Source organism: Sesamum indicum, linkage group LG10 (assembly GCF_000512975.1).
Source record: "Sesamum indicum cultivar Zhongzhi No. 13 linkage group LG10, S_indicum_v1.0, whole genome shotgun sequence".
Taxonomy (NCBI): Eukaryota; Viridiplantae; Streptophyta; class Magnoliopsida; order Lamiales; family Pedaliaceae; genus Sesamum; species Sesamum indicum.
Window position 1 is genome coordinate 12,352,355 of NC_026154.1, and position 26,670 is coordinate 12,379,024.

At 35.3% G+C, this 26,670-nt stretch overlaps 3 protein-coding genes across 3 annotated transcripts; 2 read left to right on the plus strand and 1 right to left on the minus strand.

The window, feature by feature from the left end:
* On the plus strand, positions 6,128–15,813 carry LOC105172387 (F-actin-capping protein subunit alpha). The gene is made up of 10 exons (XM_011093783.2): positions 6,128–6,300; positions 6,401–6,516; positions 7,242–7,331; positions 11,170–11,234; positions 12,507–12,668; positions 13,804–13,882; positions 14,011–14,088; positions 14,804–14,878; positions 14,955–14,990; positions 15,426–15,813. The coding sequence occupies exons 1-10, from the start codon at positions 6,189–6,191 to the stop codon at positions 15,537–15,539; spliced, it is 927 nt and encodes a 308-aa protein (XP_011092085.1). The 5' UTR covers positions 6,128–6,188; the 3' UTR covers positions 15,540–15,813.
* On the minus strand, positions 19,863–21,182 carry LOC105172388. Its single transcript, XM_011093784.2, has one exon. The coding sequence runs from the start codon at positions 20,943–20,945 to the stop codon at positions 20,196–20,198; it is 750 nt and encodes a 249-aa protein (XP_011092086.1). The 5' UTR covers positions 20,946–21,182; the 3' UTR covers positions 19,863–20,195.
* On the plus strand, positions 24,202–26,238 carry LOC105172389 (translationally-controlled tumor protein homolog). The gene is made up of 5 exons (XM_011093785.2): positions 24,202–24,375; positions 24,943–25,016; positions 25,121–25,249; positions 25,366–25,523; positions 25,905–26,238. Exons 1-5 carry the CDS (start codon positions 24,348–24,350, stop codon positions 26,020–26,022), a joined length of 507 nt encoding a protein of 168 aa, XP_011092087.1. The 5' UTR covers positions 24,202–24,347; the 3' UTR covers positions 26,023–26,238.

Sequence of the window (26,670 nt, forward strand, 5' to 3'; positions counted from 1 at the left end):
CTCTTTCTTGGATGCCAAAACTTCCTATAACATGCTTCTCAATACCCCTCGTTACATGAAAATTCTATGGTCCCTTTGACATGGCATCAATATTTCAAATACTGCCGCAATGACATTATAAAAAAAGTGCTTGGTGATAACAAATCTTTTACCGGAGTCGAACCACACTGTGCCGATGCTAAGTACTCTATTGAAGATGCTAAAAGAGGAAAAAGTATTCCACCCCTAGAAAAACCAAGTCGTATTCAATGCATGAGAAAGAACGAATCACATATTATTGAAGCTGAATTATTAAAGAATCTGACTTTACCATTGACTCAGATCAATATGAATCAACCATCTAATCCTCCACTCAAAGGATTTCTTCCCTTAACCTAAGAAGAAGAAAGAAGACATGAGGCATTGGCCATAGATGAAAAAGGATATGATCCTAAAGCCTTCAAACTTCTCGTTAAAGTTAGATATAATCCACAAGAAAGGTTAACCATTGGGAAACTTCCTCCTGAAGCCACCAACAATAAGTGCTATAGACTCAACGTTACCCAAGTAATGTTGAAGGAAAAGGGATATGTGATTCATGATTCTTGAGTAGGCCTCGACTTTTACCCCTCCTAAGCCTATCTGCATTGCCATAAAGAGGGGCAATAATAATCATGTCACTGAAGAATTCTCTTCAATTGAAGATGACAAAAGGGAAGAAAATCTACAAAAATCTGTCTTCAATAGAGTTGACCCACATAGAATAGTGGTGCATGGGACAACAACTAATCCATCTTCAATAGACTGGATCTCTGCAAAAGAGTGGTCTGTCGAAAGAAAAACATGTTTAAGATACACATTAAAAGAAAAAAAAGGTAAGTCTTCGTGTACACCAATGCGTAAAAGCTTGATCCCTTCTAGAATGAAATCTCACACGACTCTAACTGGTTCCTAAAGGTTAAAGCGAAAAACATGATCTTCATGCAAGCATGACGATGAGGATGAAGGGAAAATGTGCCACTCGCCTAATTATATTAGCAGTGGTAATGACTACGATAAGTCTGTATATTTTAGAAGAGTGGTGATGCCAAAGAAGATATTGCCCAAGCTTACCACATCACTTAAATTGAAAATGATGAGTTGAAGAAGAAAATGCAGAAAATGCCCTTTAAAAGATGAGGAATGTGTTAAAACCGTCGTCGATGAGTCGAAAAGTCCATCTAGGTAACATAGAAGATCCTTGGCCAATTTACACAAGTTCCTCACTAACTCCAGAGGAAGAGAAAACACACATTTCGCTACTATAGGAATTTAAAGACGTGTTTGCATGGTCTTATAGATAAATGCCCAGCTAGACCCAAAAGTAGTTGCGCATTACTATAAGTGAAGAAAAGAGCTTGTTCTATCAAACAAGCCCAACTTAGATTTCAACTTGAGTTGATCTCTTTGATTAAAGGTGAAGTAAACAACTCATCAAAGTTGGTTTCATTCAAGAGGTCACGTATCCTACATGGATTTCTAGTATCGTTCCGATGAGAAAGAAGAATGGGCAAATTCGAATGTGTGTTGACTTTAGGGACTTGAATAATGCATGCGCCAAAGATGACTTTCCATTACTAATTGTTGAACTAATAATAGATGTCACTATAGTTCATGAAGCCTTATTTTTAATGGATGTATCACTTGGATATAATCAAATATGTATGGCACCAATAACGAAGGACTGACGGCATCTCGAGCTCCTAAAAGTATATGTTGCTACGAAGTAATGCTTCTTCGACTGAGGAATGATGGCACCACGTATCAAAAAGCTATGCCAAAGATCTTTGACGACATGTTTCACAAGAGTATCGCATGCTACGTTGATGATTTAGTTGTGAAATAAAAGAAAAGAGGGATCATCTTCGTGACTTTGAGGAAAGTTTTTGAGCGTTTTCTAAATGTACATTCGGAGTTACATTTGGAAAATGTCTTGGGTTTATCATCCACCAGCGGGCTATAGAAATTGAGCAAGTCAAGATTGATGCCATAATGAGAATACTAGAACCTTAAAACATCCACAAGCTTAAGAGCCTGCATGGAAAGCTAACATATCTTCAAAGATTATTTCAAATTTAGTAGGTTGTCATCAACCATTATAGTCGTCTGACGAGGAAGGATGTACCTTTCGAGTACGATGAAGTTTGTGATAAAACATTCCCCCTTGTTGGTTGTACCTATTCCTAAGTGTCCTAAAGTCTTTAGGTTGCTGCCTTACAACACTCTGTGGGAGTCTTACTTGCCTAGAGGAGCGATAAAAGAAAGGATAATGATTTATACTATTTGAGTAGAAAGGTGATGCCACACGAGCTTAACTATTCGCATATCAAAATTATGTTTGACACCCATTTTTGTGATGCTGAAGTTGAGGCATTATTTTCAATCCCACAGTGTTCATCTCGTCTTAAAAGTAAACTTTTTGAAATATGTCATGACAAAGCCAGTACTTTTTGATAGACTCGTGAAATGGTACCATCAACTGCAACAATTTGAGATGACATACGCTCCCCCAAATGTCCTGAAAGGGCAAGTTCTAGCAGACTTGTTAGGTGATCATCTCATGCCTGCAGAGTGGGAGTTATCCGATGACTTACCCGATGAAGATGTTCTTATAATTGAAGTCACACCTCCCTAGAAAATGACTTTAATTAAGCCCCCCACAAAGAAAGAACCAATGTTGGAGTTGTCTTTGTTACCTCTAAAGGAGAAGTATTACCCTACCCCTTTACTTTGACTCAGAATCGTTTAAAAAATATCGCGAAATATCAAGCTCTATTTCTTAGATTGGAAATGGTTGTTGACATAGAATGACTGCATCTCAAGGTATATGGAGACTCTCAGTTAGTAGTCAATTAGCTCCTTGGTCTCTATGAAGTCAAAAAGCTTGAGTTGCTTTCGTACCAGACTACATAAAAGGTTTATGGGATGGCTTGGAGATGTAGAATTTAAGCATCTACCAAGAAAAGATAATAGACAAGCTGACGCATTAGCGAACTTACCTCTCACTTTCAATGACCGATAAAAAAAAAACACGTATATCGATATATAATAGTTGGATCATACTAATAATAGTTGGATCATACTACCAATCTTCAGTGATGATGAGGACGACACACTCCAAGAAGAAGAAAATCATGTCATTTAGATTTTCCAAAGTTGAAAAGGAAGATTTATGACAACTACTCATTGACTATTTAAAGTACGAGAAGTTACCTAATGATCCACGATGAAGGGCCGACATCCGACAACAAGCATCTCGTTTTATCTATTACAAAGACATACTCTATAGACGTTTGTGTGGTGGAATTTTCTTATGCTGTCTAAGTGATGATGAAAAAATTCAAACTATAGAAGATGATCGTTTAGAAATTTATGGTGCTCACCATTCTGTACCAAAGGTGCACTTCCACATAAAAAGGATAGGTTATAATTGGCCTGCTATGGTTAAAAATTGCATGAACTATGAAATGAGATGTCAACCTTGTTAATCTCACATCAATCTTATCCACCAACCACCTGAATCGTTGCATCGATCCTACCATTGCTTCATGGCCTCTCAACGCTTAGGGTTTGGGTATTGTGGGAACTATGACAAAGTCCTCCAGTGGTCACTTGTATATCTTGGTAGTAACTGATTATTTCTCTAAATGGGCTTAAACGGTACCTCTTAAGGAAGTGAAGAAACAAAATGTCACTATTTTATATGCATTAATATCATTTACAGCTATGCTATGGGTGCCTAGGTATATCATCATTGATAATGGGAAGCTCTTTTGCAATAGCTTGATAGACAAGTTATTTAAAAAGTTTGGTTTTAAGCAATAAATATTTCCATGTACTAGGTTGTTGCATCAGTCTTGTCGAAGCATTTAACAAAACCTTGTGCAACCTATTGAAAAAAAATGGTGGCGAAGTCAAGGTGGGATTAGCATGAAAAGATGGAGAAGCTCTTTAGGTATATAGAAGTACTCATAGAACACCTACACAAGCAACTCCCTATGTGTTGGTTTTGGAGTAGAAGCAGTCCTTCCGCCTAAGCAACAAATTCCACTTTTAAGGATAGGGATACAAGGACTTACCAAACAAGAAAATACTCGGATACGACTTGAAAAATTGGAAGCTCTCGATGAAAAGAGATTGAAGTACAACAAAGGCTCGAGTGTTACCAAGCTCGACTATCCAGGCATTTAATAAAAAGGTTTGGCAGTTTTCTTTTAATGATTTGGCACTCACAGTGAGGAGGCCTATAATTACTAGATAGGGAATAAATTCTCACCAAATCCGATGGTCCATATGTTGTCATAAAAGTCAACACAAATGTGCGTATAGTTGGTGCTGAAGACGGCTTGAGAATAGGCTCGATAATGAAAATCTTTTAACAATACTGCTTGAGAAAAAAAAGAAAAAAAGAAGGAAAGAAAAAGTAAAAAAGAGAAAAGAAAAAAAGAAAGAAAGAGAAAAAAAAAAAAACTCCCAACCCACATGAGCATAAACTATGCACGCTTATCACTAGCGATAGCGCATATGATTAAACTTCTAATCTACTCCAACTAAAAGTATTTCATGTGGCTAAAATGTAGAAATACTTCACCTTGTCCAGGGTGACTAATCTATGGATATTCCTAGCCCGCATGAGTGTAAACTGTAAACAACCTTCCCCTCCAATTAAATATTTTGTACTTTTTGAACTACATAATGACTTGAGTCTCTCAATAAGCTGCTTAGACAACTTAGATATTTCTAAATTCAGTCATAACATTTGAAGGAACTTTATTTCTCATCTAAAGTCGTCAAAATAAGATATATTGAAGCATACTCATAGATTTCAAGATGAAAAAAATTATATTTTCTAATACATAATCCCAGTCAAGACACAGGGGCAAAGAAAAAAAACAACAAAAAAAGGACAAAGTAACAAACAAAGGGACCTAAATTTCCTAAATTCTCCGTAGCAATTGCAAGAGTTATTGCTGAAGTTTTCAAGTAACTTCATTGTCTCTTTGCTCAAAGGAGAATTACTTTCAAGTGCTTTAATCCATCTTTGATCTCACGAACATCAGCTTGAGCACTTTGCAGCAATTCATGTTATCGTGTTAAGTATGAAACAAGTTCTTCCTTTGTCGCTCCAAATCATCATATCCTTTCCTAATACGCTCCAACTCACTCTTTGTAGACTTAAATTGATTAATCTCTTTGTACTCTTTAATTTAGGCGGGACAATCCTTAATTTTAATAAGTTGCCAAGCAAGTCTCTCCTTCGGTAAACTTTTTGGAAGACATTGGTCTCGCCCTATCATAATCAACTGCCTTCTTTTCTATAAGAGAAACATCAATCTCTCAGACGCTCGTCATGGAGACTAACACGACTTGGACCTTGTCTTTCATGGATAAAATATCGTCAATTGAGGCTTTTGAAATCTTTTGTTTGAGAACATGTCACAAGTTCCGGACAAACAGAATTTGTTGTCCAATAACATACTTTTAGCTTTGAAAGATTGAAACCTTAGCACAAGAAGATAATCGTTTAACAGTATATGGTCTAAATATTTTTTTTGACTCGTTACCGATAGATGCCAACAAGTCAGACCCTACACTCGTCTTTGCTTACTACTCTTGACATTACTAATAATTTTGGATCAATAAAAAATAGAACTATGAATTTTATTTAAATAAAAAATATACTTAATTTGACACTACTAGTAATAAAGTCAAATAAAGAGATATATTGCTTTAACACCCACAGCTAACAATGAAAACTAAAACTCCCCTCAGCTGTTAGTACACGGGGACCTTATAGACTATGGAAGATCCCTGATTTGAAGGGACTTTTGATGCTTGAACCGTATTGTACTATTATTTTTCATTAATGCAATTTACCGTTATCGAAAACTAAAACTATAATTTTAATCAAATAAAAAAGTATATATGATTGACACCACTAATAATATAAAATAAGATTTCATTTACTAATCAAATTATATTCTCATTTTGTACACCAACATCAATATAAAATTAAAAATACATATTTTCCACTTAAAGATAAACACAACCAAACATGGCACTATAGCATCCCCTTATTATTATTATTATTTAACTGTATATAAGCTTAGATACATCAGAGGGAAAAGTTTTGATTGAAAAAACTTCCAAAACCCTTGGGATCTCAGAAAATGTCTGACGAAGAGGAAACTGCGTCTCAGCTCACTGACAAGCAGAAAATGGAGATAGCCAAATGGTTTCTCCTCAATTCTCCGGCCGGAGAAATCCAATACGTCGCCAGAGGTATCTAACATTGTGCTTAGGAATGCGTGTATATAGAACAAGAATGTAAGCTTGGTGAATGGCAGAAATGAAATTTGTTTGTGCAAAATGTTGGCTTCAGATATTAGGGCGGTTTTGAAGAACGAGAGAGTGTATAGAGCGGCGGTGGCCGAGGCTTTTCCCCTTTACAACAAAGCCCACATGATTTGCCTCGAGTTTCCGGATAGAAGTGGTGAGGTAACGCCGATGATGTGAGAACTTTGCTTAATTACTGTTGGTTTATTTTGAAGTGTGAGTTTCATTTACTGGTCTGTTGCTTCTGATGTTGCTTGCTGGGTGCCATTCTTATCTTGAAATTGTTCAGACTTAAGAAATGTTCTTCCTAAATGGTGAGGTTTCAAGTGAAGGGGCATTTGGGTGTAGATTAGGTTGAAAATTATAGAGCATCTTTCTGGGAGATTTCATTTAATTAGCTCAATTCTGCAAGCATCTGCTGTATCAGATGCCTACACCATTTCATAATGATAATGCAAGATTGGCCACTTTCAATAATTTGTGTGTATGCATTTAGGAATTATGAATAGCTTTTTTGGTAACTATTTTATGAACATGTTGTACAATATTGAAAATTCGTTGGAAATATATAATGCAGAATTCTTGATTACAGTAGTTTCTCTCTCAAGCATGGTTTTCTGGAGTTTCAATGTTCTGGATTGGTTCAGCCCGTTTTGATATAGAAGCTTCTCAATCTACTTATACAGACATAACTTGGCAGATCGTAAACAGAGTCTCTAATAAAATAGTTTTATAATTGATGACATGCAAAATTGTCCTTGAAATTAGAATTGAAATATTTGTGGTTATTCCTTTTTCCTGGCTAAAGTAGGCCCTAATGAAATGAAGTCCAATAGACAACTAGCTCTTCATGCCTTTTGATTCAATATCTTATCTTCTGTAAGCAGGTTATTGTTTCATCATTTAGCGAGATTGATAAGAATGAATATCTTGATCCTAGGACTGCCCAAGTTGCAAGAGTTGACCATGTGAAACAGGTAAGTTGGTTCGTCTTGTTGCCATGAGTGATGAGTCTTAAATCAATATGCTTGCAGGACTTTATGATGCCTTTTTGTTTTTACCAAGCTTTCGACTCTGGTGCTTTCTTATTGGCAACAAGATCAGGCCTTGCTCACATTAATCTGGAATTTATCTGGAGAGGAATGTTTTCATTTTAGTATTTATCCTATGGTTGCACATCAACATATCAAAACAGCTTAGCAATATGAACACTAAAAAGATGCCTAATGAGTTGACACACCACATAGTTTAGTAGATAGTGAGATCACCTAATAATTATTGGGGGGTAGGACAAAGTGCTTCCAAGCCAACAACCTGCAATGTCAAGAAACCAGTTGATTCTTTAATTTTGATCACAAAGAAAACTCTCAATCAATCAAAGTGTTAAGAGTCTAAGAGAAAGAGACATCTCGTGTATATGTATAATGAAGGTGTCCTAAGGGACGTGATAAAAGAACAGCTGCAAAATAGAAAGGTGGTAATCAATATGCAATAACCAAAGCTGTTCAATGTAGTTATGAGATCTGCAAAGAGCACCAAAGCGGTGATGTCTTTTTCTGGTTTAAGGACATAGTGGGGGCACGGGATGCCCCATTTCATTGAAGTGCTTATTTCAATGATCATCTAGACACAAGCCCTATATGTTTGTCAAAGTTCAGAGATAAATGAGTTTGTAATTAGGCAGCTTTGTCGCAGTTGCAAAAAACCAGCTCCGAAGTGCTCTGAACTACTTGCTGCCTGCAGTTTTCCTACTGATCCAATTTCAGGAACTAAATTAGACTACTGATTTCCATGGTTTGCATGATAAAGAACAATTTTAAAGTCTGCTTTTCTCTTCCACTCTTCTAGGAATTGTTGAAGCACTCAGTTCATTGCTAGAATTGTTCATAAACTCATATTTCTTTGCTCTATGTTCTCACCTAATGTAGGTTCTGGGCACAAAAGGCAAAGTTGCTAAAGAAATGGTTTGTGTTACTAAATCGTTACATTTGTGCATCCCTGAGGGTCATAATGAAAGCAGTCCTTGCGAGATTTCTCACATCTGAAGAAAACAAATCCTCGCAAGTGGAGAAATATTTATTATATTGTTATTTCTTTAAGGTTCACACAACATATTTGGGCATTATAGAAATAGTATCTGCATCAAACAAAATGAATGTTATGTGATAACATATAAGATATAGATCCTAAAGTCGTATAAAGGTCCCCACTGCATTTCCTATTGCCCTTTGTAAACAATTGATACTCGGAATGGATTGACGATTCACATCACACTTGTCTATATCACTGCACAAGTTTGATAATCATTGTTTTTCTTCCCTCTTTGCCCTTCTTCCCTTTTGGGAAGCTGGATGGGAAGGGATAGCATTTCATAAACTGAACAAAGAATAAAGGATTCGACTTAGTCCAGCGAAAGAATCTATCTTTTTCCTGTACTCTGTTGAAAGGACATGAAGAAGTTGAAACATAAGTAGTCAAATTTATTTCTTTTTGTTTTTATTAAATTACTTCTTTCTACACAAACCAACAAGTTGCAAATTCTCCTATATCCTATTCTCACCCAAGATTATAGCTAGAGCTAGATGATCAACTCCGAACTAGAATATTGGAATTTGCAAAAGTGAGTTGCAACGACAATCCATCTCAATTAAGGGGAATGAAGTTAATTGTTGTTTATTTCTTGTCCGTTATTTTTTGCTCTGTCAATTAAGGGTTTTCTGAACTTTCGATTCGTTGCATGCCAAATTTTAGGTGGTTGTTTTATTTTGTGGAGTTTGATCTGATTTGTGAAAGTGATTTGGCCCATTCCTTTTTTTAGTAGGTTGTCTTGTCTCTAGGCAAACACTCATATTGAAATTGTTGGAAACATTTCTTCGGCGGATTATTATTAGTAGATGCATCCCCAATTCAAGGGATAACTACAGCCCCCTCACTTGTTACTTTGGTTAATTACCCAAATCTTCCATCTTCAGTTGAAATTATAATGCCCTTATGATAGGAATAAAATATGGTGATAGGCCTAGGAATGGGATATTGGTTGGCCTGGAAACGAAATACACCAGGCCACTCTCCCAGCACCTAGGCCCAGAAAGAATCACTAAGTCACGGCCCATTGCAAAGACAATGCAAAAAGTCCACCAAGGAAGGCCACTCAGATATCCCCTTGCTAGTATCACTTATATACATATATATATATATATATATATGTTATGATAGATAGGTTTTTGATAGATTAATGCCACTTGTAGGTTGATCCTAAAAACAAGGAAACAAATGTACCATCAATCCTCTCCATTTAATGGAAGGTGAAGCAATGAAAAGAAAGAGAGCACAATTTTAAAAGGAAATTCTATCTTCCTCTAAATTCTGGAGCCCTTCCTAGCTTGAATAGGAAAAACAACAATCTTTAATTTTATACCGTATCACCTTATGTCTCTGATTAACATTCATCACTTGCCAATCTGATAGCATCTGATGATGTCATTTTCGGAACTTCTAGGACTTCCCAAATTGGTGCTCGTATATTTAGATGATGCTATACAAAGTATTACAATTATACCCCCGTCAAGTGATGAAACCTAACTTTCACATCCTTTCAAGGGTTATCCCATTATTTTATAGATCCTTGGACTTACAAACCATAAGAACCAATCTAATTAAGTTCCTGCCATTTTAGCAACTTACTAATAAAATACTCGTTGTCAGCAAAGATACTCAACTGCCAAAGAAAAGGGTAGAATACATTGCGTCGTGGAAGTTAATTGTCTAAATAATGGTTTATCATTTCCAAGAACTATGGCTAGCATGATCCAACGGAAGCAACATTAGGAAATTACCTAGCTCAGCAATATGTAGAAGCTGAAGTCAGTGCTCGATGTGTTTCCTTAAAATATTCTACCCTCTACTATCAGTTGATAGCTCAAGCAATGATTGTTTTTGCCTTTCTCATATCTTGCCATACCCCTGAATGTTAACTTATCTTGAGTTTACATGAATGCATCCACTACGTACTCTATTAATTGCATAAGGAGCAATTCATTTGTGGCTGCAGATAATTCCTGTGCAAAAGGATAAAAAGTAAAAACAGATTCAAAATATAAGATAATACCTCCTTTCATACTATAAAAGCATTATAACTACTTCCCTGTAACTATAAAACTGTAGTCGGTGGCAAACTTGTCTTTTAATGAATTCTGTCAAGCTTTGACCAAATTCTGATTATGGGAGAGGGATATTTGTCACTGTGGAACTAAGAGAGGAGTTTGCGTAATTACCCATAATAATAGGGGAACGGTGAAGGTGGTGTCAAATTTCCTTTATTCAATTGCTGTTTCGTAGCAGCTGCCTGAAGACTTACCATTTCTTCAGATGTTACTTCTGTCATTTGTACTTATACCTCCTCTTGTTTATGTGAATCATGATCGTTGGTGCTTTGATTAGAATAATTAAGGTTTTATCCTGTAGATTTCTCTATTGTCGGCAAATTTACAAAATGCTTTTCTATCATCAATAATGCTTGCTATTTCCTCTGGAGTACCCCATGAGCATTCTGATTTTCACTTCACAATCATATGAATGAAAAGCTAAATTCAAGAAAAGAACTTTTACTTTGGGATGGAGGTAATGAGCATGGTGTAAGCAGTCCCCTCATTATTATGGTTTAAAGTTTAAACTAGTCAACATGAACATGGTAGAATCTTTTCATGGAATAGGTAAAAAACGGATGTTTGCCCGTCAGAAATTTTCAATCTTATACGTGCCAAACTCTTATATTTTCTTCCCTTGCGTTATGTTATAGCATTTATGTTGATTCAGGTCTGTGAAGATGCTAGACCAGCAAATGATGAAGAGCTTCCCTCATCATATATTGAGGAATATCGGTATGCTATGGTGCTTACTTGTTGCAAAACTGTACGCTTCTTCAGAAAAAAATTGTTTTATGCTTTTTATCAAGATGTTAGCTTCGAGCTGCTTCTACGAATCAGCTCTCGCCGCCTCTTTCGGAGGCTTTTTATTTCCCTCGGGTCGTCAAAAGCTGGATTAAAGATAAAGACCTGCGGGCATTATCTTTAAGGTTTTCGCTCTCTGAGGGCCCTTGAAAAAACCATTGATTCAGTCAATAGGATGCTGGTGAAACTTAACATATTCAGATTGCTAGGCAAAGATTAAGCTGATTTTTTACCAGTCCTAGGGAGCCTTGTTTAACAGATCTTGAGCACATGAAATGGAGCGTGAGCAAGTTCAAATATGGGATACTAGTCAATATAATCTTTACGGAGATGGTAATAAAAAAATATGCTCTATATTGCTGAGATTATAAGATACTTCCAACATCCCAATTTGAGTGTCCTGTTTGATTGAGCAGTTTTAGGTAAGAGGTTGAAAAGCCATAGTTTTGGATATCTTCAATTTTTCCAATAAATTAGTGGTGACAGTTGGTAATTTTACATCATCAGAGTTTAGTGAAATAGGTTATACTTGGTAATGTACTTAGTCGGAATTTACTTGCAAGCCAAATGACTTTGGGATTCTAGGTTTTCCTTATGTGAGTGGGATAATTCTAACAGTTTTTCTTCGTAGCTGACAGTGGAAACCAAGTCATCTGGTTAACCGCCAATGTCAAATAACTCCTCGTTCTTACTGCTAGGGGTGCATTAGGGTACAGTGTATTAATTTTGATGTTTCAATCACTTCATTAAATATTTCTGGAACGATGTGCTGCCTTCTGCATGACTGGAATATATGAAGAATTTGCTATTCAATTGTGTTAATGTGAATCATATTTGGAAATGTGAACGTATCCCTCTAAACCTACGGTGTGTGTTTTGTTCAATCATTGAAAGGTTAGATCCTGTGACAAAAAATGTAAGCATTTGACGTGACATATCTTCTAAAAGCCTACATACGGTTGTGTTTTTGCTTCATTTTAGGCCAGAGAAAACAGGGAAGCTTCACATATAGATACGCATTTCTATATCTTGTTTGATAAAGCTTAGTATGTAATAAGCATTGATGTGGTTGGTCTTTTCTTTGTGCTTTTTCCCTTTATTTCTTCCTTTTCCTTTTCTTTTTCCCCCAATCCTTTGCACTTGCTGGGAGTTTATATGTTGCTTGTGTTTTTTCTCCTTCTAACCTTAAATTCCTTTTTGCAGGTGTGCCCTGGATGCAGAAATTATCAAGTATGTCAGTGAAGCATATCCAAAAGGAGTGTGTTCAGTTTATTGTGCCAATGGAAAAGACGTGGAGGAACCAGGGTCAGATTTTGAGCTTGTTGTGCTAATTTCTGCTGCTAGACACAGCCCTCAAAATTTCTGGTACGCCCTGTCTATCATAGCACCAGTACTGCAATACTATAACATATGCTATATTCTTATGTTTCTTGGTTAATTATGTTATGCTTTCAGTTCTGTACTATGTGACGCATCTTTTGACTTCACTGTAACTGGACATAGATGTGCTACCTTTTCTTCAAAGTTTTTGTGTTTAGAATGAAGCATAAAGAATTTTTGACCTAATAATATACAATTTCTATTAGGTTGTCTAGGGGTTTCTATCTTAAAGTGGGCTATACAAATAAGTAAACTTCCCATGCCTATTTGGTCCAATACAAAAATGAACAATTCTCAGAATGCTACTTTACGCTATTGGAATGTTCTTCTCTTTTTCCTGTCTTTTGCCCTTTTTGCCTTGTGGAAAGACACCATGAATTAATTATTTAGAGCTGATTTACGGGAAGTATGACTAAGCTTTTTTTTAGACATGCTTGGAGGAGTCGCAGATTTTAGAGTAAAATTCATGCTTTGTGATGGAGAGATAGTGGGCATGGATTTTTTAATCACAATAGATAATTGTATATAACATAATTCACATAGTATATTACCATCAATTTTGTGAAGGATGATAAAACAGGCACCCAACCCAAGTGATTTTCCAATGATTAATGTGCAGAAGTTCTATTGCATCCAGGTAACTGAGTGACAACTGAAGAAATCAACTCTAAAGATGAATAAATAATATATCCATTGGAATAAATGAGCAAAATAACATTAGGCCTTTATAACCATTCAAATTTTGTAATGATGAATTTATACAGACTTCACTTAGAATCAAATGGAGAATCTTGTGATTCTCAGTATAAACTATTTGAAAAAGTTGGAAAGTTAAAGAAAATGTGATTAATTCATTTACTTTAGACTTGTTACAAGACAGGAAAATGTACTGTCAGTGCCCTCTGTCAAATGGGATTTGACAAAGTTGATGCATTGGAAGTCTGGTTGCACATGTCACTAATACTATAAAATAGATTAGATATACTATTATGTGTATGTGGTACATGATACAGTAGATTTCATCTCTTGGAAAATTCATCCTAAGTATACATTATCGCCCTACGAGATTTCTGATTCTTTCATGTTTGCTTCACCTCATTACTTCCATTGTTTCTTGTAGCAATGGAAGTTGGCGGTCAATATGGCACATGGAATTCAAGGATGAGCTACAAATTGTTGAAGTTAGAGGTAAACTTCAGGTATTCCTTCATTCTCGATGTAATATCGTTCTCTGGAGTGAGTTTACTTAATTGTTTTCATTGTTGTACTTTGGCTAAAGAGGGACCATAGAGAAAAAGAAATAAATAGCAACTTTCTACTTTATTAGGTTGGAGCCCACTACTTTGAAGAGGGAAATGTTCAGTTGGATGCAAAGCATGAATGCAAAGATTCCACAATATTCCAGGTAAAACTTAAGAATGAATTCTGCACCAAGATTCTTTCTATTATGCTTGGTTGGATGAATGACGATTTAGTATCACTAGCATCCCCTTTCACATAGATATGTCATTTCAGTCCAATCACAGGGTATGTTGACAAGCATAGTTGTGACTATGGTGTCATTGCATGGTAGGTCTATCTAGAATATAATTCATGAGACATATTTACAAGGCTGAGATGGTTGGTCTAGATAGGCATGTTTTCCATTAGCCGGAATAATGTAACTCATAAACTGGAAAGTTTGAGTGGATTTCTGTTTTTGACACTACATTCCCTCTTTGCCTGATCATGCTGACAACATTGAGGTTTCAAAGATGTAAAATTCACTGTAAGGGAGACTTATTACTAATCTCCAACTTTCTTGATATCAAATGTAATTTGTTAAAGACATTACTAGATTAACTGTAACACTATATTCTAATATTAATCTAGTCGGCAATTAGAAAATTTTTCTATGACAATTTGCCTCCATGTCGGTCCTCTTATGCGCCATGCCTCGGAGAGGACTTCAACAAAATCAAGACAATTTGTTCTTACTATCCCTCCGACTTAACTGCAGTTAGTAGGAAAACCTGTATGTATGGTGAAGACCTGCATGATATGAAAAGAGATGCATAGTTGCTATGTGCTTAGCTTTTGCAGAAATAACAAAATATTGTTGCTATGTGTTAACCCTTCAGTCACCTGATGATTGTGCGGTTTCCTTGACCACCATTATTCGCCACCATGAGACGGAGTATCTGAATTCCCTTCAGGTTCCTACCTTTTCTCTTTCTGACGAAGCATTTTTATTAATATACCTACTCTTTTAGTGAACCTGATTATTTGCAGGTGTCATATTCCAATTTGCCTGACACCACTTTCAAGGTACTTTATTTTCTTAGTCATCTCCTCAGAGTTGAGTACAAAATTACTATGCTGCTTATTCATTGTCTTCGAGTTTACATAGTTTAGCTTTTCATTATACGTAATAAAGTTTTGCTAATGCAAGCATGCTTCTCAAGGCCAAGCTGTAGCTTCTGATGGTCCAGCCTACTTCTTTGTTCTCCTCCCATCATTTTCGTAATCTCTAGCCTGCTATTTTTGGAGCATCATGTAACTGCTTATACACTGTTCCCAGGAACAATATTTTTCTTATACCTTGAATTAAATGTCTTAGCCTTGTGATTTTATTCATCAAACTACCAAATCTTGAGTCTAGTCTGAATACTTTCTCGAAAAAGGTCTGTAGTTATATATCATCTTTACTCCAGTACATTGAAGACATTTTTGTCTCCAACTTCTTTGTTTTACATAATTTAGGACCTTCGGCGGAAGCTTCCTGTTACACGTACGCTATTTCCATGGCATAACACCTTGCAGTTCAGCCTGACCAGAGATATCCAGAAGAACTTGGGACTGGAAAGCAGTAAATGATTCTTCTCTTCTGGCGTAGAAAAGTTGTATACCGTGGTGTTTCCGAACTCACTATGATCATTTTGTTTCCATTTTTGTAATTTATCCCTTGAAATCTTGTGCTTCCCTATATCTTGTATATCTCTCTCTCTCTCTCTCTCTCTCTTTGGGGGGTTGGGGATGGGGGGTGTTCAGCTTGAAGATGTACTCGCCATAATTAATTTACCAATTGATTTGGAATGCTGAACATATCTATTAGTATATATATTTGAAGGAAATTTGAAGGAAATGTTTTGACCAAAATTGAGCAATTTTGACTCAATTTTAATTTTCTAGAATTTTGAAATTTTTTTTAGTTGTAAAAATTCTCTATTTGGTAAGTAGGCATTAATGGAATTATATGTTTTATATATATATATAACTTATATAATTAATTTAGCTTCAATGTTTGATATAAACTAATATAATAATTGACTTTATATAGATGTATCAATACAATATTTTCTTAAATTTATAATTTTCAATATGATTATTTTTATTTTAACTCAACGCTTAACTTTTAAATTGTAATAGTTTTTTAAAAAATATACTAATTGACTTTATATATATGTATCAATATTATTTTTTTCAAAATTCATAATTTTCAGTATGATCATCTATATTCTAGCTCAACTCCATATTTTAAAAAATGGAGTAATTTTTTAATTGAACATATCCGTTATCTATTTTTTATTACTATTTATATTTGAACTCAATTGCTGAATTCCAACCAAAATTGTTTAATTATCTACAAAAAGTCTAATTAGTTGATATAATTTAGCAAGAATTAATTTGTTAAAAGATACCAGTTAACAAACAAACTAAATTATAAAATTTTCAATGAAAATCTAGTTGACAGTACATACAATTTATAATATTAATGGTGAATGTACGTAAATACATAACAAACATGAATTATGTCAAATAATCTATTTTCTCCTAAATAATCATATTTAGAATTTCTATAAATATATTATGTTTGAATTTAAATAAATATTAATTTAATACAAGATACACTACTTTTTTCTTAATTTTTTGATGATTAATTAAGGTATATGCGTGCATGAGCTTAACTGTAGCATTCTGCATGGGTAGGCCCCTTCACTCAGAATAGTGTACCCATCGGAGATGACCTGCTTTCTGTTTGCACCAACTATCATGTAGGTCATACGATTCATGGCATTTCACTGTGAAAATCACTGGCAACTGTGACCAGCCGAAAACTAGCTCTTTTTAATGCTGTGCAGTTTGCATAATCGAAACAAATTTTGATGCAGTGGATGGAGGATGCAGGTAAGATGGCAAGGGATCTTTTGCTGTTGTCATTTGTTTCCCGAATGCCTAACATCGTTGAGCACTCTGGTCTTCTGGTGGAATTTATATTTAGAGAACATCAAGTCTTCTAGTGTAGACTTTCTCCATGATCACTTATGCACAAAGCTTACTACTTTTGATTTTATGAGATGTATCTGAAGCAGATGACATGCTGAATGTTGGATTTCCACATCAGATATCAGCCTCCTGTTATGTTTTGTTTTCCTTTCAACAGAATCATTGAAGAGGAAACCTGGTCATCCCATCTTAAGCAGCAGTGAGCATGGTCCTCCAATGAATTCATCACTAGTACAAATGAATGCAGTGCCAATTATTAGTGGTGGCAAGTTTCAGAGGTATCTGCCATTTTGCATTGGTTTCCCTGTGATTGCAGATTTTCTGTTCAGCAACCTTAATTTATCTACTTTCAAACTCATAAAACTCTATCATCATCACTTGAAGAAGCAAATCAAAATTCTAACCAAATGCTTAAGAATATATCTCAGCATATGTAGTTGCAAGTTCAGTGTGCCAAGAAGCAATACTGAAGCAGTTGCAACTGCAACTCCAGCTGGAGCCTTTCTTCCCAGGAAGATTCTAACAAAATGACATGACTGGGGTACCAAATACTGGAGCGAGTGGTGGTGGAGGCCCGTTCAAAGTAACAAGCTCTAACATCGGCATACAACAGCTAAAAGCAAAGAACAAAACAATAAACACTGCTACTCTACAAGACCAGCTATACAACATTTTAACGTGCCCCATATCAGCATTCTCCACAAGGCAGGAAAAAGAAAAAAAGAAGACGGAAAAAACAGGTTCTTTCCCCGCATTCTTCATACCTTGGAGTCTTTGACATTGTCGTGACTAATATCATATATGTAGATAAAATATGAACGTCATTTGTTAAACCAACAATATGTAAAAACTGTTACTGTTTAAGTTTCTTATAAAGCAGCAATTGCTTCTGTAAGCTTACCCCTTGAGGATGATAAAGAATCACATAATTGGATGCTTAGTGGAACAGAAAAACTCGAGGACAAATCTAGACACTTGCCAATAAGCAATAATTAACACAAAGCTACAGCTTAATGGCTTTCCATCATGCACTTATATTTTGATTTGAGAGAAAGAAAGAAACATGGTCCCAAAAAAAGCAATCAAGCCATGCAGTTTACCAATCAAATTGGGAGATACTATGAACATTGATATCAAAAACAATTTCTGCTCTCAAGACAGGAGAGGGTTAGGTACAAGTTACAAAATTGGGATGGATGCGGAGTGTCTAGTTCTCACTCCTGTAATGTAACATACCTAAGTAATATTAGGAGGACTGAGTACCTCCATCAATGCAGATTATAAAGCTAAAAAAGGTCAGCAGCCAATCTAACTACTCTCAACAAGTTGTACAACATCTCTCATGGTAAAAATAAAAAATAAAAAAATATAAGTATGGTAGCTAGGTAAAGCCAAAAGCAAGAAAGTTAAAACTTCTCAGGTCTACACGTTTGACACATTCTCCCTTTTCCTCATCCTATAATGATGGTGTAAAAGGGATTTTGTACTGCGATGAAGAAAATAATTTAGGTCATAACCCATAGATTTCATTTTGTCAAGAAGCTCAAAAGCAAATCGGGCTTTATCTTTTGAACTGAGAAGAACTTTAAGTAAACTGTTACAGACTGGAGGCATCAATCGGTGACCTTTTTCCATGGTGTAGAGAAAAATATCAACTGCCTCATTGAGTTTTTTTTCGGAGCAGAGAGAATAAATCAACTTAACACACCCAGGGGCAGACACAGTGACATCGAACTCCTCAAGAATGGAAAATGTCTTCAGAGCCTCCTCCACTCTGTCTGCCTGACAGAGTCCAACAAGCCAAATGTTATAAGGTGCTGAATCAAAATCTGCCATTTTGGTGTCTATCTCAAGTAAGCTTCTCACTGCCTTCACCAATTCACCGTTTTGAAAAGATTCCTCGGTCAACTTTGATGCTTCACCTTGTAAGCAGCTAAATTCGGCTTACACTCATAATCCTTCATCCTCCCTAACGTTTCCACCGCCTTTTCCGCCTTTTTTAACCTCCAGTAGCCCAAAATCAATACCACAAAGGCATCTGCCGGAACGGGCAACTTCTCATCCCTCAATTCATCAAGGACACTCCAGTACAAATGAAACGAATTACCACTTTTACAGCTCAAAAGCATGTCAAGAATTAAATTATGCGAAAGCCCACTTCGGAAAATGCGCCTCCTGAGCTGCCCAGATGAAGAACCGAAAGCAAATCCGCGGATCTTTCTTCAGTTGGGCCTTGTACTGAAGGACTGAAATTATAACTTCTCGATTAAGGAAAGGAACTAAGTTTTGGAGGGCGGGCCCAATGTGGTGTACGGAATTGATAAGGGCGAGGACTTCATTCGTAATATTCAAATTTTCGAGAGCATTGTCGGACAATGAACAGAAGCTGGAGGACGGGGTGAAGTGTTGTGGTTTGATTGAACGGAAGATTGGGGAATGGAGGAACTTCTGCATAATGGCGACGGAGAAAATGGAATACTCATTTTTTACCACATTTGTGTGTGTTTATGGGAGTGTTTTGGTTTAGCAGTGGTTTTGTAGTCGGAGATGCAGTGGCGGCGGCACATAGAGTGCAGAAAAAATGTGTGTAACGCTAGAACGCTATTGCTCCAAAAGAGCAATTCCCTCTTTTAGCTTTGGGCCTATTTGCTCTTGGGTTGAGCCCAGGCCCAATATGGCTTCTTCAAATACGCTTTTTCTCTAGTAGTTGTACTCTGTTGATACAAAATAAAGAAATCGTGTGGAAGATTGTCATTATTTATGGAGTAGTCGCATTCATAAAAAATGTAGCCGACGTTAAAAGGAATAAGAAATACTTGCAAAACGGAAAATGAAAATTAAATCAACTGTGCAACTGGACTCTTGCTAGTTTCCAAAAATTATCAATAGGTAATGTAGGTTGAATCACAAATATTCAACTTAAAACGAATTCAAATTTCACGTTCAAGCAGCAACCATATTTGCATAAACGGAACCAACTACTGCGAAAACAGCACAACAGCACTCCACCTCCGGATACTCTTTTTTTTTTTTTTTTTTTGAAGAATATGAAGCACAAAACAACTCATTTCTGCAGTTTGCAACTGCATGTATCTGCGTATTCCTTTACACAAATACAGCTTCGATGGCTATTGAGACCTTGCTGGCATTACCATGTGGGGTTAGAAAGTTAACTTCCAACTGAAATCTAACACCAGTGTTCAATGCGAGCAGTCCCAAAGAGTTGGATATACAACTGTCCACGAGTTACTCTCCATCCCAAGTTTCTCTCCGAGATTCACACTTACAGCTGGAACATCGTAAGAGACTCTTGAAACTTCCTAATCTGTTGTCAGAATGTCTTGAGCTACCCCTCTCTTTGTCGCTCAACAACCTACGGTATGGGAACCACCCTCTTAACAAGTGATTTATCCTGTGTTCACAACGTGAAATGATACCGTCCTCTGTCTCAGCACAATCATCTTGGTTCTCCTCTAAATTCCATGTATGATGACCATCATCTTTTTGTCCGTCTTCACAACTGCAAATGCAGGGTTCATGATCAGAATCAGGGTCCTCTCTCTCTGATGGTTCCTTAACCAAATTGTAGGTATCGGAAGCATTATGAACAAACTGCAGCTGATCACCATCCCTGATGCCTAACATTCCAATATAATCGCTGTCGTTCAGTAGCTTCTGGCCTTCATGACAAAGACAAAACTGTCCCCACACATGTTCCCATGAAACACTACCAGGTCCCTTCTTTGGCAAATGATCAAATGCTGCTTCCACTGCCTCCTTCAGCTCCCCAACTGTCCCCGTGCTCGACACCTCAATGTCGAAAGATGAGCCATCCAGTTTGAGAATAGAGAGCCAGAGGGGGTGCTGAAAAAGCTCATGGTAAGAAAGGCTCCGTTTGGGGGAATCAATGTGTGCCATTGGGGGAAGTATACATGACAAGGATTCAGTCGAAAACCGAGGGTCATAATGATCGTCTCCGTGCTCCAAAATCTGCATCCTTACAAACAGAAAGGAAAGAAAGAAACAACTATCCACGGGAAACCCTACAAATAAAAGACCACACAGAATGCAATGGAAAAGCAGGATATATAGAGCTCTTGTTTATTATTATCCGCAAGAAGATTGGTTCCAGGAAATGGAATGTGATTAGCCGATTCTTTGAATGAGATTCTCGATATAGGCAGAGAGAGAGTAGAGAAGAGAATTTGGAGATATTTTTCTGCTCTCGTCCCTCTCTATTCATTGCTTGCCCTCCTCCTCTTCTCGCTCATGACTGTTAAATTTGGTTGGAGCGGAATCAAAACCTCTCATGCATGCGACTTTTATGGCGCGCTGCAAATACCAAATGTTACATTGGATTTGGGCCACAAAACCAATACCAATAATCACCACTCGCCGCATATGTTTTTCTGTTAGCACCTCCGGATACTTAAAGTGTAACACTTCCCAAACTAATTGATACGTATTGAATTTAACTCGATTTTACATAAAGAGTTAAATATATGATTTTTATATTTCAAGTGATACGTACAAAAATGCAAATACATTGCGTGTGAGGTGTAATCTTAATTTTTCAATATTGATTATTTTTGTTCTTTTCTATCCTTAAATAATGTGTTGACATAATATATTGATATTATATATATTTATTTATTTATTTTGAATTTAAATATTTATGTATGACAATAAGTGGATTTGAAGAAAGAAAAGGAAGAAATGAGTAAAATATTTTAATGACAAAACTTTAATGGAAAATATTGATAGCCAAACTTGATTATTAAAAATAAACTCCTAACCAATATTTATACATTTGGCCTTCTCAAATGGACGGTAAAGATTAATTTCAATCTTGTGGTGCGAAGCTCTCAAAATCTCTTTAAAAATAATAGTTAACAGCTCTTACTTTATAAGGAAAAAAAAAAGAGAAGAAGAAGAAGAAGAAGAAGAAGAAGAAGGCAGCGAAGCTGACCATCTTGGCCAGCAAATTTAGATGCAGCTTGCATTTTTACTTAAGTTGTATTTGTTCTGTACCATGTTGATTTATTCATATTCAGTTGTGCAAACCTGCCAACACGATCGGCTAACTCTGGAACATGGCGGTTTTTTTAGTTTTAACCTCAATTTTAACATTTTATAAAGATCAGGGACCGAAATCGTGCTTGAAAAAAAATTGAAAACTAAAGTCGATTTTAATAGTTGACCTAAAGTATGGAAACAAAAGATACAATTTACCCTATATTTTATCAATTGAGCCGGCAAATATTGACCAAATCTACCCAATTTTCAACAATATATAATTTGAGAAGAATTAAAATTCCAAACATAAACAATTCAAAGGTATCTACATATAGTCATTAACCATATTTGGAAGATTATATTCCAAATCTTATTGATTGAGTATATGCATACTATATATGTCAGTTACCATATTTAAAGAAAAGTTTTTACACATAGCATGTATATTTTTATGTATGGATTAAAGATTATAATAAAAAATTAAATTTGATTTAAATAAGATGGGCGACCTGATTTATATATACGTGATATATATGGCTCAGTTTGATCTTATGGTTGCATAATTGATTATTAAATAATGGATTGCGAGAGAATTGATATAAATGCAAATTGTACTGAATTTCAAAAGTACCATCATTTTTATGGTATTGTAAATTATATCAACACAATTTAAAAACTAGTTTAATTATATAAATACTTCTTGCTATTTGTAAAATTAAAAGCACATCCTTTGAGGGGATATTATTGTAATTTATTACAAGGTGTGAACTTGTAGAACTTTTCCCCTAAATAGGGGGCATGTTTATAATTACAATTAAAATTTGAGGGGTGTATTTTTAATTTTTCACAACACAAGGAGTATTTGTATAATTAACAGGACCTCGAAGGGTGTTTGTGTAATTTTCCCTTAAATTTAACTGAAGAAATGGTAAATTACATGTGCACCTCCTTAAAAATTATAAATACACTTGAAAAATTAAATCGACACTTCCTAATTTAATTTCGCAAACAACAGGGGTCAAGATGTGTAGTGGAGTGAGTTGGGCTAGTCCAATCCAAGACCAGATTAAACCAATAAAAAAATTGACTAGATTGGCCCAAGCATGCTTAGGATCGAGCCAGTTCTGGGTTGGTTATTGAAATATGGGACCAATCCAGCCCAATGGCTGAGGACCACCTGTCCTGAGTCAAGCCTGGGCAGACTTGCTGCACCATTTTTTTTTTTTTGTGAAAATAATGCATGGTATATATGTTTCATTTTATTCTCCAATAATTAATTATTCTTGTAGTCTTTTATACTTTTGAAACTCTAAAACTATTATCTTTATTGTTCTACATGTAAATTTTAGTGTTTTCATTCATTAATACTCTTTGTTTATTAAAGTTTATTTTAAATCTTTTTGAGTTTATTATTATCTAAGTTTATTATTGTAAGCTAGTTCATCAAATTATTATTTAAGTTCATTATATAATCTTAACTATTATTTGTGTTATTTAATTTATTATTTATTTTATTTTATAATAACATCATAAATTTACGTAATTGATCAAAAGAAAACATCTATTTCATAAAAAAAAAAAGAGAAAAATAAAATAGGCATATTCATGCCTATTCTTGGTCTAGTCGGGTCATGCCTCATTGGGTCGGTTCATGAATTGGGCCTAAATTTATAAATGGGCCCAATTGGAGCCCAGTTAAAGGCCTAGGACCACTATAGGACCCGTCTTGAACAGTAGTGGGTTGGTCTTGGACTAGATTTTTTCGGACTGACTCGTGTCAGTTTTGAATCGATTCGGCCCACTGTACACCTTGAGGCAAAGATTGTTTGTGCTATGAGACCCAACCTCAAAATTATCCATGTAATTTAACCTTAAAAAATTAAAAACATATTTAATATACATAATGAGTAATTAAATATAAAAGAATCCAGGTGGAATTATAAGCTAAAAATTACAACTTTTTACTAAGACGCAATTTGATATAATTTAATCATAAAAAAAATATTACTAAAAAATCAATCAAATGGTACAAAATTCACATTTACACTCGAAAAACATATTTAACATATATTAAATATAATAAAATAAAATAAAATAAAATTTAAAGTAGAAAATTCCATCCACATAATAAACCAGGTAGAGTGGGATTGGGACAATGAATTGCAAGTAGAAAAGAAACGTGGTGAAATACAACCTCTTCCACTCATTCAACGTTAAATTCTCCTCTATAAAACCTGTCCCACCCCCCAAGTATTCTCAGATACATCCGTCTTCCTCTCCTCCTCTTACTGCCTCAGCCTTTTCTAGCTTTTCTGTCTTTTCTCTATGAGAGATTAAAAGAGAGATCAAATCTTTGTGAAAAGTAAAAAGGCTGTTCCAATCATGTTGGTTTACCAGGATCTTATCTCTGGTACTTTCCCTTTTCCTATTTTCTTTGTGTTGTTCGAGTTATGTAATTTTTGGCTTTTTTCTTCTTTAAATTCTGTTTGTATTTCATTGCTTCTGTGTGGTTATTTTGATGACGGAGAGTTTGTTTCTCCTTTTCTTTGTGCTGAATTTGGAATTATGTGTTGCTTTTTATTGGGGATGATTTCATTATTTTCGAAAACTTGAAGATTGATCTGAACATGGATGGGCTGCCTGAAATTTGGTTCGTGAATTGATGGAGTTTGTATAAGTCGCGGTTTGGACATGAAATTTTAAATTACTTTTTGGATCCCAAGAATTTAGGTGCTTTCGTTTGATATGTTGTTGTGCTGCTTAAAGATTAATGAGGGTCTGCAGTGTGAGTTTTCGGGGTTTATCCATTCTGATATAGGCACGAATCGAAACGGGCTTTTGCTGTTTGCCTAAATTATGTTACGAATTCATAATTAGAGCTAATACGCAGGATTCAAAGTTTTCTTAATCAATCTGAGTTCCCTTATATATGATTGATTTGCATGATAATTGCTAAAGTCTGTCTATTAATTTTTAGGTGACGAGCTTCTTTCTGATTCTTTCCCTTACAAGGAAATCGAGAATGGGATTTTGTGGGAAGTGGCAGGCAAGGTAGGAACCATCAAAATCTTTTCTTTGTAGATTTGATATTGGTTTTTATGTTGTGAAGTTTTTTGGTTGGTTAGATTAATTTTTCTGCAATGTTTCATGTATAGTGGGTCGTTAAAGGCGCGGTTAACGTAGATATTGGGGCCAATCCTTCTGCCGAAGGTGGGGGAGAAGATGAAGGCGTTGATGACCAAGCCGTCAAGGTTGTCGACATTGTGGACACCTTCAGGCTTCAGGTAATTCATGACATGGTTTAAGCTGCTCGTTCTTTGTTCTTGTTTTATTCCTTTGAAAAATTGAACTACTATTTCTCTACTTGTGTATTTTAATACTTTGTGGTGGTTGTTTCCAGGAGCAACCTGCTTTTGATAAGAAGCAGTTTGTTGCTTATATCAAAAAGTACATCAAGAATTTGACGCCCAAGTTGGCATCCGAGAAGCAAGAGTCGTTCAAGAAAAACATCGAGGGAGCTACTAAGTTCCTTCTCTCGAAACTGAAGGATCTTCAATTGTAAGTGAATTTGTACTTTCATAGATTATTTCCACTTTCAAGAATCTCCATTCTTACAAAGAAATCCGCGTGGGTTAATTGCATTTTACTCCCTGTGAAAATATTAATAAATAGAAAATCCCCCTAAATCAGGAAAAACGCAACGTGACCCCTGAATCACTGCCTCCGGCACCAAACGCTTTCTTATCCCCCTTAAATTGCTGTTATCTGTTTCTATCATCACAACAGGGCCTACTTGCATTGAACCTAAGTTTACAAAGGGAGTCATATATACGCATTATGTTTCAAGTGATATTGGTGAAACAAACTTCATGTTGAAAGTTGTTGATCATCTTCCCATTAGTACGTGCATAATATGACGTTTAATTTGATTGATAACAGTTTTGTTGGGGAGAGCATGCACGACGATGGGACGGTAGTGTTTGCATATTACAAAGATGGCGCGACTGATCCAACTTTTCTGTACTTAGCCTATGGGCTGAAGGAGGTGAAGTGTTGATGACGGACAAAAGTGCAAGTTTTGCACCCGCAAGTTTGATATAGTTGAGTTTTGTTTATTTTACTTACTGTTTTTTATATACTTCTAGTTTTAGTTTTAGTTTTGAGTTTGCAATGTTTACGGATTAGAATTTTGAGTTGCGACGTTTTGGTTAAAATACACTTCTGCAGTATATTAGTTATACGGAATGAATTTTTGGTTCCGATTTTCTTTTCTGATACTTCAAAATTGATGGATTGAATTTTATATTATAAATAATATTAAAATCTTTATTGTATTTAATTATAATTACGAATAATTTAGTTTCAAATATAAAAATAAGTAAATAATAAATAAATTAAAATTAAGGTGATTAATAAGTTAAAAATACAAAAATATATTGAATACGAAAATAAATTTGAAGTGTAGAAAAATGAGAATATCTTTTGGATAAAAGCAATGACGATACATTTATCTAAATTTAAGTAACAAGTAAACAATAATTTTTTTAGTGGCAAAATAAAATTTCAAAGAGACTATAGAGATATGGCAGTCAAAATAAGCAGGATTATGTGTTTAAGAAATAAATCAATAAATTATAAATAGTTAAAACTTTAAAATAAATGAATAATTGAAATTTTAAAATTAAAATAAATCAACAAATATAAA

What these genes read in the sequence shown, in the direction of transcription:
- LOC105172387 (XM_011093783.2), top strand. Translation starts at nt 6,189, where the DNA reads ATGTCTGACGAAGAGGAAACTGCGTCTCAGCTCACTGACAAGCAGAAA. An exon ending in AATCCAATACGTCGCCAGAG is followed by an intron (nt 6,301 to 6,400) that starts GTATCTAACATT and finishes TGTTGGCTTCAG; the next exon opens with ATATTAGGGCGGTTTTGAAG. An exon ending in TCATATATTGAGGAATATCG is followed by an intron (nt 11,235 to 12,506) that starts GTATGCTATGGT and finishes TCCTTTTTGCAG; the next exon opens with GTGTGCCCTGGATGCAGAAA.
- LOC105172388 (XM_011093784.2), bottom strand. Translation starts at nt 20,945, where the DNA reads ATGCAGATTTTGGAGCACGGAGACGATCATTATGACCCTCGGTTTTCG.
- LOC105172389 (XM_011093785.2), top strand. Translation starts at nt 24,348, where the DNA reads ATGTTGGTTTACCAGGATCTTATCTCTG. An exon ending in TTACCAGGATCTTATCTCTG is followed by an intron (nt 24,376 to 24,942) that starts GTACTTTCCCTT and finishes ATTAATTTTTAG; the next exon opens with GTGACGAGCTTCTTTCTGAT. An exon ending in AAACTGAAGGATCTTCAATT is followed by an intron (nt 25,524 to 25,904) that starts GTAAGTGAATTT and finishes GATTGATAACAG; the next exon opens with TTTTGTTGGGGAGAGCATGC.